We start from the raw sequence: 13,222 nt of genomic DNA on the forward strand, positions 1-13,222 counted from the left end.
ATAGGGGTGGCACTGCCACTGGCCATACTTTATCCACTCAGCGTCTGCTCTACTACATCATACACCTCTGCTATCGACTATGGTGGATAAAGAAGATAACATCCAGGCTTCCAAAGTACGTCTATGATTCTTCTTAATGTCTCAAATGTACCAAAATGTCTTTTTGCCAACAACCAGCTAACACCCTTTTCATTATATTTTGGAAACCGCCGTCTTCTTTCTTATGTTGAATTGCATTCAACAAAAACATTTTTTACAGTCATAAATAAATATTAAGACTCGCTCGTCCTTCGTTTCACCCTTGTTTAACTTTTCGTTCTTCACATCCCTAAACTACATCTGATCTGATATGACTTGGCTTCACAATAAAAATTTGCCAAGTGAAATAGAGGGGGCCATTGGATACCAGAGAAGTACCGCCGCTAATGCTATTACAAGTCAAGGTTGACTGTCTTCTCCGTGATAGCCCAAAAAGTAGTTATAAATTAGTAAATGTTCTTCACAGGACAGTGTACTTATACTAGTGTACTGTGTACTACTGTACAGAACATCATACACTTCTTTACGAGCCTACTCAAAAAAAATTCAATAAGTAAGGAGTATAATACCTTACCACCATCTGCCACCGCTGAGCCTCCCCCCCAGCTCCTCCTGTTGGCGCCGCCGCATCCAGAGTGGACCCCTCCGTACTGCTGGCCCCGGCACTGGTGGTCATCTGTGCCGCATCAGATGTTGTGACGTCTAGGAAAAACATGTCATATTTTCAGATGCCATACACAACCCCCTATTTTGTCTCGTAATGGAAGGAAATGTTACATAACACATTTTTTATTACTGGGATTGAAAAAAGTAACGGGTTTGGGGAGGGTGTTAACCTTTTAGATGCTTATTCCATTAAATGCTACACATCTTCTTATGACAACTGATGAATGCTTGCTTAACGTGCACCATTTTTCTCATTACAGAAAGAAGATTCCATTGCCCTTCTGCCAGACAATTCACCAACTATTACTGAGTCACTACCAGCAGTACTTAAGTACTTTAAAGAAGGTGGGGGCTCACGCACAGTTATTCTACTAATTTCCTGTGTCTGTTAGTGTTAACTATTATTAAGTTTGAGTCATACTAATTTCAATCATGGGAATGTTGTTTAAACTCTAACGTCATCTTCATCCATAAGAATACTATGCTATTAAAAATAAAGAAATAATGTTTTCATTTCTCAATTGAAAATAAAACTTTAAAACTACTGCACTTGGCAGTCATGTTTCAGTGACTCAGATAGGCCGGGACTCGGAGGTAGTCTTCTTCTGTTCTTCTGGGTTGTAAAATCGTTGGTCAGACATTCTAGATAGTCGGTCAGGGGAATGGGGGTTCAACTTCTGTTCGGACTGAGGTATGTCGAAAGTCAAACTGCACCTATCATCAACAATGTCCTATATATCTTGTCCATACTTCTTTGTGCGGAGAATAGTGCCTGAAACACTAGCGGTATGGGATGTGCTCCTCTCAAATCAAAAAGGCAACTGCTACCTTTTACTTGGTGTAAACAATGACATTTTGTTGTTGGAAATTGCCAAAGCACTTACATTAAGAAGACTCGAATAGAGAGCAAGGGCAACCCAGAGGACTGCACTCAGTGTCTAGAGCTATTGCTGTATCAGAGTTTTGTTTCACACCGTTTGCCGAATGGGCAAGCTTAGCTACCTACACAGACCGACTCATAATTGTAAATAGTAGTAGCACAGAGAGTGATGGTAGAGGCAGGATAACAATGTAGAAAGTAGTCTACATTAGAAAAAGATCAAAGACTATTTTGTAAAACATAGAATTATTAGGAACCAGTTTGCAATGAATAGGAGATGTACAAGTTAGGGAAGTATAAGTATTAATATAACAATAGAACAACTTACTGGGGCCAGCAGAAGAGCCTGCAAGGGACTGAGGCTCTCCACCTTCTGCCACCGGAGTCTCTGTCGCCGCCGCCGCCTTGCCCCTGTGAGGTCCTGGTGATCATGAAATAATGAAATACAACATGGATGATTGTTTTTTGGGAAATATTTGATTTCTTTGTACTCAATCTAAAATTATGTCGGGGGAAACAAATTAACATCAATTGCATCTGATCTGATCAACTAGGAGGATAGTAGTACAGTATTGCAGGATTCGCAGACCATCTAATAGGAAAGTTCAGTAATTCACTAACTACATCAACAACAAAAAGGTTCTACTACGACAGCCATCACTCAGCAGCACGAGACGTCGCGTGACAGACACAGTCCGTCATCATGATTGCAGACCACTAACAAATGTCCTATAACAAGTAAAAAATAATAAACTCAACGTATCAATCCACCACTATCTCATCAAAGTGGCAGCAGCAGGAGTACAAAGAAGGACTAGACTTGAGTCTACTGTCTCTAGCATTACGCAGTAATGCTCTCAAATGATTAAAAAGTTGCAAACAAGTAAGCATAGTAGCAACGCCAATAACCAGGCGAGCACCTGCAATGACAGAAGCTATTTAAACATTAACTTACCTGCAATGTAATCGAATCAGCAGCATTCGTACTCTTCAGGAGAAAAATAGATTAGCAATATAACAGAGCAGAAGTAAAAAAAGTAGTTATTAAATAGCTACTTACCAAGGCCAGGGATCTCCACACCGAGCAGGCCGGCCATGTCATGCTACCGGTCCAAGATGTCACTCCACCGGTGCGTCACTTGGTGGTAGATGCGCCGGACCCCAGACTCCTTATACATGCGCCGGCACACCTTCTCCCACAGCTGGCGATGCTCCCGGAGGCCGTAACCGGAAGCAATCCGCCCACCTGCTGCCATGGTTTTAGGGAGGTGGACTTGCACAAACACCATCAAGGCGGCCACCTCCACCGCGGAGAAGATCTCCCTGGGCTGCACTTCCTCCCCCCTCCAACGCCCGCAAGGGAGCCGGGTACGTGGTGCTGGGCCCTTCCCCTTGCCCTTGTTGCCTTCCTTAGCCATGGTCCTGGGCACAAGAAGAAGGAATGAAGAATAGGTGTGAAAAAAAATAAGAGAGAGAGAGAAAGAAATAAAGTAGGTAATAAAGTAACAAAAAGTAAAAAAAAAACACAAAATATAGATGTAGGAAATTGAAGAGAGAGATAATAAGCACAAAAAAAAGAAAAAAAGTTCAGAAAAACATAGGATTACAAAGATTTAAGGTGGATAGAAAGGTAGCATGCCCAAAACCATAGCAGTGAATGAAAAACAAGATGGCCGCGCCCATAGAGGACCGCGTGGGTAAGTTTGCACGATATTTCCCCCGCGAGCACGCAAAAACGCCCACGAATACGTAATCGCGCGCCGCATACGTCGCGAGCATGCAACAAGCGCCCGGAAACGGAAACACGTCACGCAAACAAAATGGCTGCGCCCATATACGACCGCATGGGCAACCTCGGGGTCGGTGCACTGCAAGCGGTCCGCGAATAAGCAGAAAACCACGCGAACACTCAAAAAAACAAGAAATCAGCAAAAACTGAAAGCACTTAGCAGGTGCAAAAGTACAAGCTAATTTGTAACCATTCCCTGTAGTGCTTCCTGAGGGGCCCCTCCAGAGTTCAGTTGCCTACTTGTAACTATTCTCTGACCCTGCTCTGACCCCCAAAGCAGGGTCAGAGAATAGTTAGAAGTATGGCACAATGCTCCTGTAAAAAAAATAACTGTAACAGGAAGCACTTACAGCTAAGGAAGCAGGTGGCAGGGATGAACCAGAGGGTGGCAGGGATGAAGCAGAGGGTGACAGTGCTGTACCAGCGGGTGGCAGGGGGGAACCAGAGGTGCTGTGATGAACCAGAGGTGCTGTGATGGACCAGAGGGTGCTGTGATGAACCAGAGGGTGGCAGGGATGAACCAGAGGGTGGCAGGGATGAACCAGAGGGTGGCAGGGATGAACCAGAGGGTGACAGTGCTGTACCAGAGGGTGGAAGGGGTGAACCAGAGGTGCTGTGATGAACCAGAGGGTGCTGTGATGAACCAGAGGGTGGCAGTGCTGAACCAGAGGGTGGTAGTGATGTACCAGAGGGTGGCAGGGATGAACCACAGGGTGGCAGGGATGAAGCGGACGGTGACAGTGCTGTACCAGAGGGTGGCAGGGGTGAACCAGAGGTGCTGTGAAGAACCAGAGGGTGCTGTGATGAACCAGAGGGTGTCAGGGATGAACCAGAGGGTGGCACTGGTGAACCAGAGGGTGCTGTGATGAACCCGGGGGTGGCAGTGCTGAACCAGAGGGTGGCAGTGCTGAACCAGAGGGTGGCAGTGCTGAACCAGAGGGTGGCAGTGCTGAACCAGAGGGTGGCAGGGATGAACCAGAGGGTGGCAGTGATGAACCAGAGGGTGGCAGGGATGAAGCAGAGGGTGGCACTGGTGAACCAGAGGGTGCTGTGATCAACCAGAGGGTGGCAGTGCTTAAACAGAGGGTGGCAGGGCTGAACCAGAGGGTGAGAGGGATGAGCCAGAGGGTGGCAGTGCTGAACCAGAGGGTGGTAGTGATGAACCAGAGGGTGGCAGGGATAAACCAGAGGGTGGCAGGGATGAGCCAGAGGGTGACAGTGCTGTACCAGAGGGTGGCAGGGATGAACCAGAGGTGCTGTGATGAACCAGAGGGTGCTGTGATGAACCAGAGGGTGGCAGTGCTGAACCAGATGGTGGTAGTGATGAACCAGAGGGTGGCAGGGATGAACCAGAGGGTGGCAGGGATGAAGCAGAGGGTGACAGTGCTGTACCAGAGGGTGGCAGGGGTGAACCAGAGGTGCTGTGAAGAACCAGAGGGTGCTGTGATGAACCAGAGGGTGTCAGGGATGAACCAGAGGGTGGCACTGGTGAACCAGAGGGTGCTGTGATGAACCCGGGGGTGGCAGTGCTGAACCAGAGGGTGGCAGTGCTGAACCAGAGGGTGGCAGTGCTGAACCAGAGGGTGGCAGGGATGAACCAGAGGGTGGCAGGGATGAACCAGAGGGTGGCAGGGATGAAGCAGAGGGTGACAGTGCTGTACCATAGGGTGGCATGGATGAACCAGAGGGTGCTGTGATGAACCAGAGGGTGTCAGGGATGAACCAGAGGGTGGCACTGGTGAACCAGAGGGTGCTGTGATCAACCAGAGGGTGGCAGTGCTTAAACAGAGGGTGGCAGGGCTGAACCAGAGGGTGAGAGGGATGAGCCAGAGGGTGGCAGTGCTGAACCAGAGGGTGGTAGTGATGAACCAGAGGGTGGCAGGGATAAACCAGAGGGTGGCAGGGATGAGCCAGAGGGTGACAGTGCTGTACCAGAGGGTGGCAGGGATGAACCAGAGGTGCTGTGATGAACCAGAGGGTGCTGTGATGAACCAGAGGGTGGCAGTGCTGAACCAGATGGTGGTAGTGATGAACCAGAGGGTGGCAGGGATGAACCAGAGGGTGGCAGGGATGAAGCAGAGGGTGACAGTGCTGTACCAGAGGGTGGCAGGGGTGAACCAGAGGTGCTTAGAAGAACCAGAGGGTGCTGTGATGAACCAGAGGGTGTCAGGGATGAACCAAAGGGTGGCAGTGCTGAACAAGAGGGTGGCAGGGATGAACCAGAGGGTGGCAGGGATGAACCAGAGGGTGGCAGGGATGAACCAGAGGGTGGCAGGGATGAAGCAGAGGGTGACAGTGCTGTACCAGAGGGTAGGAGGGATAAACCAGAGGGTGGCAGTGATGAACCAGAGGGTGGCAGTGCTGAACCAGAAGCTTGCAGGGATGAACAAGAGGGTGGCAGGGATGACGCAGAGGGTTATAGTGATGAACCAGAGGGTGGCAGTGATGAACCAGAGGGTGGCAGGGATGAACCAGAGGGTGGCAGGGATGAAGCAGAGGGTGACAGTGCTGTACCAGAGTGTGGCGGGGTGAACCAGAGGTGCTCTGAAGAACCAGAGGGTGCTGTGATGGACCAGAGGGTGTCAGGGATGAACCAGAGGGTGGCACTGGTGAACCAGAGGGTGCTGTGATGAACCGGAGGGTGGCAGTGCTAAACCAGAGGGTGGCAGTGCTGAACTAGAGGGTTACAGGGATGAACCAGAGGGTGGCAGTGCTGAACCAGAGGGTGGTAGTGATGAACCAGAGGGTGGCAGGGATGAACCAGAGGGTGGCAGGGATGAACCAGAGGGTGACAGTGCTGTACCAGAGGGTGGCAGGGGTGAACCAGAGGTGCTGTGATGAACCAGAGGGTGCTGTGATGAACCAGAGGGTGGCCGTGCTGAACCAGAGGGTGGTAGTGATGAACCAGAGGGTGGCAGGGATGAACCAGAGGGTGGCAGGGATGAACCAGGAGGTGACAGTGCTGCACCAGAGGGTGGCAGGGGTGAACCAGAGGTGCTGTGAAGAACCAGAGGGTGCTGTGATGAACCAGAGGGAGTCAGGGATGAACGAGAGGGTGGCACTGGTGAACCAGAGGGTGCTGTGATGAACCAAAGGGTGGCAGTGCTGAACCAGAGGGTGGCAGTGCTGAACCAGAGGGTGGTAGTGCTGAACCAGAGGGTGTCAGTGATGAACCAGAGGGTGGCAGGGATGAAGCGAGGGTGGCAGTGATGAACCAGAGGGTGGCAGTGATGAACCAGAGGGTGGCATTGATGAACCAGAGGGTGGCAGGGATGAAGCAGAGGGTGACAGTGCTGTACCAGAGGGTGGCAGGGGTGAACCAGAGGTGCTGTGAAGAACCAGAGGGTGCTGTGATGAACCAGAGGGTGTCAGGGATGAACCAGAGGGTGGCACTGGTGAAACAGAGGGTGCTGTGATGAACCAGAGGGTGGCAGTGCTGAACCAGAGGGTGGCGGGGCTGAACCAGAAGGTGACAGGGATGAACCAGAGGGTGGCAGTGCTGAACCAGAGGGTGGTAGTGATGAACCAGAGGGTGGCAGGGATAAACCAGAGGGTGGCAGGCATGAACCAGAGGGTGACAGTGCTGTACCAGAGGGTGGCAGGGGTGAACCAGAGGTGCTGTGATGAACCAGAGGGTGCTGTGATGAACCAGAGGGTGGCAGTGCTGAACCAGAGGGTGGTAGTGATGAACCAAAGGGTGTCAGGGATGAACCAGAGGGTGTCAGGGATGAACCAGAGGGTGGCACTGGTGAACCAGAGGGTGCTGTGATGAACCCGGGGGTGGCAGTGCTGAACCAGAGGGTGGCAGTGCTGAACCAGAGGGTGGCAGTGCTGAACCAGAGGGTGGCAGTGCTGAACCAGAGGGTGGCAGGGATGAAGCAGAGGGTGGCACTGGTGAACCAGAGGGTGCTGTGATCAACCAGAGGGTGGCAGTGCTTAAACAGAGGGTGGCAGGGCTGAACCAGAGGGTGAGAGGGATGAGCCAGAGGGTGGCAGTGCTGAACCAGAGGGTGGCAGGGATGAGCCAGAGGGTGACAGTGCTGTACCAGAGGGTGGCAGGGATGAACCAGAGGTGCTGTGATGAACCAGAGGGTGCTGTGATGAACCAGAGGGTGGCAGTGCTGAACCAGATGGTGGTAGTGATGAACCAGAGGGTGGCAGGGATGAACCAGAGGGTGGCAGGGATGAAGCAGAGGGTGACAGTGCTGTACCAGAGGGTGGCAGGGGTGAACCAGAGGTGCTGTGAAGAACCAGAGGGTGCTGTGATGAACCAGAGGGTGTCAGGGATGAACCAGAGGGTGGCACTGGTGAACCAGAGGGTGCTGTGATGAACCCGGGGGTGGCAGTGCTGAACCAGAGGGTGGCAGTGCTGAACCAGAGGGTGGCAGTGCTGAACCAGAGGGTGGCAGGGATGAACCAGAGGGTGGCAGGGATGAACCAGAGGGTGGCAGGGATGAAGCAGAGGGTGACAGTGCTGTACCATAGGGTGGCATGGATGAACCAGAGGGTGCTGTGATGAACCAGAGGGTGTCAGGGATGAACCAGAGGGTGGCACTGGTGAACCAGAGGGTGCTGTGATCAACCAGAGGGTGGCAGTGCTTAAACAGAGGGTGGCAGGGCTGAACCAGAGGGTGAGAGGGATGAGCCAGAGGGTGGCAGTGCTGAACCAGAGGGTGGTAGTGATGAACCAGAGGGTGGCAGGGATAAACCAGAGGGTGGCAGGGATGAGCCAGAGGGTGACAGTGCTGTACCAAAGGGTGGCAGGGATGAACCAGAGGTGCTGTGATGAACCAGAGGGTGCTGTGATGAACCAGAGGGTGGCAGGGATGAAGCAGAGGGTGACAGTGCTGTACCAGAGGGTGGCAGGGGTGAACCAGAGGGTGGCAGGGATGAAGCAGAGGGTGACAGTGCTGTACCAGAGGGTGGCAGGGGTGAACCAGAGGTGCTTAGAAGAACCAGAGGGTGCTGTGATGAACCAGAGGGTGTCAGGGATGAACCAAAGGGTGGCAGTGCTGAACAAGAGGGTGGCAGGGATGAACCAGAGGGTGGCAGGGATGAACCAGAGGGTGGCAGGGATGAACCAGAGGGTGGCAGGGATGAAGCAGAGGGTGACAGTGCTGTACCAGAGGGTAGGAGGGATAAACCAGAGGGTGGCAGTGATGAACCAGAGGGTGGCAGTGCTGAACCAGAAGCTTGCAGGGATGAACAAGAGGGTGGCAGGGATGACGCAGAGGGTTATAGTGATGAACCAGAGGGTGGCAGTGATGAACCAGAGGGTGGCAGGGATGAACCAGAGGGTGGCAGGGATGAAGCAGAGGGTGACAGTGCTGTACCAGAGTGTGGCGGGGTGAACCAGAGGTGCTGTGAAGAACCAGAGGGTGCTGTGATGGACCAGAGGGTGTCAGGGATGAACCAGAGGGTGGCACTGGTGAACCAGAGGGTGCTGTGATGAACCGGAGGGTGGCAGTGCTAAACCAGAGGGTGGCAGTGCTGAACTAGAGGGTTACAGGGATGAACCAGAGGGTGGCAGTGCTGAACCAGAGGGTGGTAGTGATGAACCAGAGGGTGGCAGGGATGAACCAGAGGGTGGCAGGGATGAACCAGAGGGTGACAGTGCTGTACCAGAGGGTGGCAGGGGTGAACCAGAGGTGCTGTGATGAACCAGAGGGTGCTGTGATGAACCAGAGGGTGGCCGTGCTGAACCAGAGGGTGGTAGTGATGAACCAGAGGGTGGCAGGGATGAACCAGAGGGTGGCAGGGATGAACCAGGAGGTGACAGTGCTGCACCAGAGGGTGGCAGGGGTGAACCAGAGGTGCTGTGAAGAACCAGAGGGTGCTGTGATGAACCAGAGGGAGTCAGGGATGAACGAGAGGGTGGCACTGGTGAACCAGAGGGTGCTGTGATGAACCAAAGGGTGGCAGTGCTGAACCAGAGGGTGGCAGTGCTGAACCAGAGGGTGGTAGTGCTGAACCAGAGGGTGTCAGTGATGAACCAGAGGGTGGCAGGGATGAAGCGAGGGTGGCAGTGATGAACCAGAGGGTGGCAGTGATGAACCAGAGGGTGGCATTGATGAACCAGAGGGTGGCAGGGATGAAGCAGAGGGTGACAGTGCTGTACCAGAGGGTGGCAGGGGTGAACCAGAGGTGCTGTGAAGAACCAGAGGGTGCTGTGATGAACCAGAGGGTGTCAGGGATGAACCAGAGGGTGGCACTGGTGAAACAGAGGGTGCTGTGATGAACCAGAGGGTGGCAGTGCTGAACCAGAGGGTGGCGGGGCTGAACCAGAAGGTGACAGGGATGAACCAGAGGGTGGCAGTGCTGAACCAGAGGGTGGTAGTGATGAACCAGAGGGTGGCAGGGATAAACCAGAGGGTGGCAGGCATGAACCAGAGGGTGACAGTGCTGTACCAGAGGGTGGCAGGGGTGAACCAGAGGTGCTGTGATGAACCAGAGGGTGCTGTGATGAACCAGAGGGTGGCAGTGCTGAACCAGAGGGTGGTAGTGATGAACCAAAGGGTGTCAGGGATGAACCAGAGGGTGGCAGGGATGAAGCAGAGGGTGCACAAAGCCCCGCGAACACGCAAAAATGCCCGCGAACATGCAAAAAACCAAAAATTTGCAATTTCGCACGAATTCGCGAATTATGCGGACCGCGATTTCGCTGATTTTGCCCATGGTTACTTTAGAAGGTTAAAAACAAGCCTTGGACAATACAAATTCAAAGCCAGTCAACAAGCATAAGGCAATGCAACTAGGAATTCTTCTAAGCCATGGAATATTCATTGTGCAACTTGACAATAAGCCTGTGTAAATTGTAAATAAGCTTTGACTTATACACTGTAGAACTGCAAACAAGCACTGGACAATGTAATTTAGTATAGTAAAAAGGCACAGGTCATTGCAATTTTGAACAGTTATTATTCAGTCGATCATAGTGTGAGCAAACACTTGAAGCTTAGTGTGTAATACCTTATTATCGTAGTGCATAATTGTGACTCTTAACTTATTAGAACCTTAGATTAAACAAACCTACAGTTCAAGGGTCTCTAGGTGTTTTCTTTGGAATTGTTTTCCCGTCAGTCCACAGAACAGCCTGTACAGGTCACAATAGTTACTCCTAGTCCTATCCCTTTAGCAAATCCTGAGAGGTTTATGGGGGAAACTAGCAGGTACACTACCTTTATGTGCAAACCACAGCTTTTTAATTCTGAAACTGCTAAGGTTGCTTTTATAATTTCTTATTTAGGAGGTGTGGCTGCAAACTGGGCAATGCCCTTTATTGATACAAACGATCCTATTCTTCATAATCTGCATAATTTCAAAGTGGCCATGTCTAATCTCTTTGCTAAACATGTGTTTATACATGCATCGGATAATGAGCTACTAAGTCTCCGTCAGGGATCAAAAGATCTGATTACCTACAATACTACCTTTAACAGATTAGTGGCTGAAACTCATTGGCCAGAAGAGAAAAGATTATCTTTGTTTTATCGGGGTCTTAAGGATGACCTGAAGGACTCTGTGGCCCATATAGTCAATTTGCCTGATGATTTTGCAGGATTCCAAAATTTAGTGGTTGAGTTAGATCATAGATTGGGGGAACGTAAGAGTGAGAGACCCAGAGGAGATATAAGGAACCTGCCTTTCAAATCAGACAGGAAAGAGGCTGAGCATGAAAGTTCTACCTCAGAACCTATGCAAATAGGTGGTGTAAAGGGACCCCTGACACCTGAAGAAAAAGAGCAAAGACGTTAAGGGAATTTATGTCTTTATTGCAGAAAGCCTGGCCATTTTGCTAGGGATTGCTCCATAAAACCTGTAAAGAAAAAGGCTTTAGTAATTGAGAAAAGTTCACTTCAATGGTCGGAAAACTAAGTTCCTCGGAGAAAGAAGAGGTCGTCTCTCTGGGAGGTGTTGTAACAAAGATCTTTCAGTATGCTACCAATGTGATCAATCGTATTCCCAAACATTTTACTATACGAGTCATTTTTATGCCCTTGCACCACTGAAGAATCCACCCAGCATAACCGCAGCAAGAAAGCCTCGTGGTTTACCAACGACCTCAAAAGCTCCAAGAAATCCTGCTGTACCCTCAAGAAAGCCTGGCGCCACAACCAGTCAACAGACAACATGACAGCCCTCCAGAACGCCCTCCGCAAACACCACCAGCTGATCCGCACCACAAAAAGGACAGCATTCAGAGAACGACTGGATAACAACACCCACAACAGCAAGGAACTCTTCAACATCGTTAAAGAGCTCTCCAACCCCAGCGCCTGCAACAACGACATAACGCCCTCGCAAGACCTCTGCAACTCATTCGCCTCGTTCTTCCACAACAAGATCGCAGACATACACAACAGCGTTGGCGCCCAGACCACGCACCCAACCACAGAACCTACGCCCCCCCACCACCACCCTCTGCACCTGGACCCCCATCAGCACTGAAGACACCACCCACGTGATGAACACCATCCACTCCGGCTCCCCATCCGACCCCTGTCCACACCACATCTTTAACAAAGCCGACTCCATCATCGCACCCCAAATCCAGACCATCATTAACAACTCCTTCGCATCTGCCACCTTTCCAGAGAGCTGGAAGCATGCGGAGATCAGCTCCCTCCTGAAGAAACCCACCGCGGACCCCACGGACCTCAAGAACTTCCGCCCCATCTCCCTCCTCCCCTTCCCTGCTAAAGTCTTCGAGAAGACCGTCAACAATCAACTAACCGCCTTCCTCGCGACAAACGGCTCCCTCGACCCATCACAGTCCAGTTTCCAAGCAAGCCCCAGCACCGAGACCGCCCTCATCGCAGCCACTGAAGACATCAGATCCCTGCTCAACAACGGCGAAACTGCTGCCCTCATCCTCCTTGACCTCTCGGCCACATTCGACACAGTCTGCCACCGTACCCTAACAACTCGCCTCCACCACGCCAGGATCCAAGAAAAAGCTCTGGAATGGATCACCTCCTTCCTCTCCAACAGAACTCAGAGAGTCCGCCTCCCCCCTTCCGCTCAGCCGCCACCAAGATCATCTGCGGCGTTCCTTAAGGCTCCTCGCTCAGCCTCACCCTCTTTAACACCTACATGAGACCCCTCGCCGCCATCGCACGCCAACACAACCTAAACATCATCTCCTACGCTGACGACACCCAGCTGATCCTCTCCCTCACCAACGACCCGCCACCGCCAGAGCCAGCCTCCAGAAGGGAATGAAAGACGTCGCAGAATGGATGAAGCTCAGCCGTCTGGAACTGAACTCAGACAAAATGGAAGTCCTCATCCTCGGACCATCCCCCTCTGCCTGGGATGACTCCTGGTGGCCTCCTGCACTGGGCACCGCCCCCAAGACCACGGACCATGCACGCAACCTGGGTTTCATCCTGGACTCCTCCGTCACGATGACCAAGCAAGTCAACGCCGTCTGGTCCTCATGCTTCACCACCTTGCGCATGCTCCGAAAGTTCTTCCGGTGGATCCCCACCGAAACCAGAAAGACGGTCACCCAGGCCCTCGTCACCAGCCGGCTGGACTATGGTAATGCCCTCTACGCCGGAACCACAGCCAAACTACAGAAAATACTCCAGCGCATACAGAACGCTTCCGCACGACTCATCCTGGGCATCCCCCGACACAGCCACACCTCTGCCCACCTGGGAGACTTACACTGGCTCCCCGTCAGCAAGAGGATCACATTCAGGCTCCTCATCCATGCACACAAGGCTCTCCACGACATGGGCCCCGAATACCTCAACAACCGCCAGCTCCGATCCGCCAGCCTCGCCCTCGCCACCATCCCACGGATTCGCAGAACCACTACCGGAGGAAGATCTTTCTCCTAC

General features: G+C 52.0%; 1 protein-coding gene across 7 annotated transcripts in view; it reads left to right on the forward strand.

Moving 5' to 3' along the window:
- The window catches only part of LOC144822619 (uncharacterized), a 502,963-nt gene that overhangs the window by 212,459 nt on the left and 277,282 nt on the right, over positions 1-13,222 (forward strand). For 3 of the 7 annotated variants that reach the window (XR_013608648.1, XM_078680356.1, XM_078680355.1), the window contains exon 4: positions 966-1,050. The exons of the other annotated variants lie outside the window; for them this stretch is intronic. Coding sequence is in view for 2 of the 3 variants with exons in the window: in XM_078680356.1 (XP_078536482.1) it covers positions 966-1,050 (85 nt within the window). In the remaining variant the exon portion in view is untranslated. The remainder of the gene's footprint in view (positions 1-965; positions 1,051-13,222) is intronic. 7 annotated transcript variants of the gene reach the window in all.

The sequence above is a fragment of the Lissotriton helveticus genome, chromosome 3_1 (genome assembly GCF_964261635.1).
Source record: "Lissotriton helveticus chromosome 3_1, aLisHel1.1, whole genome shotgun sequence".
In the NCBI taxonomy this organism is placed as follows: domain Eukaryota; kingdom Metazoa; phylum Chordata; class Amphibia; order Caudata; family Salamandridae; genus Lissotriton; species Lissotriton helveticus.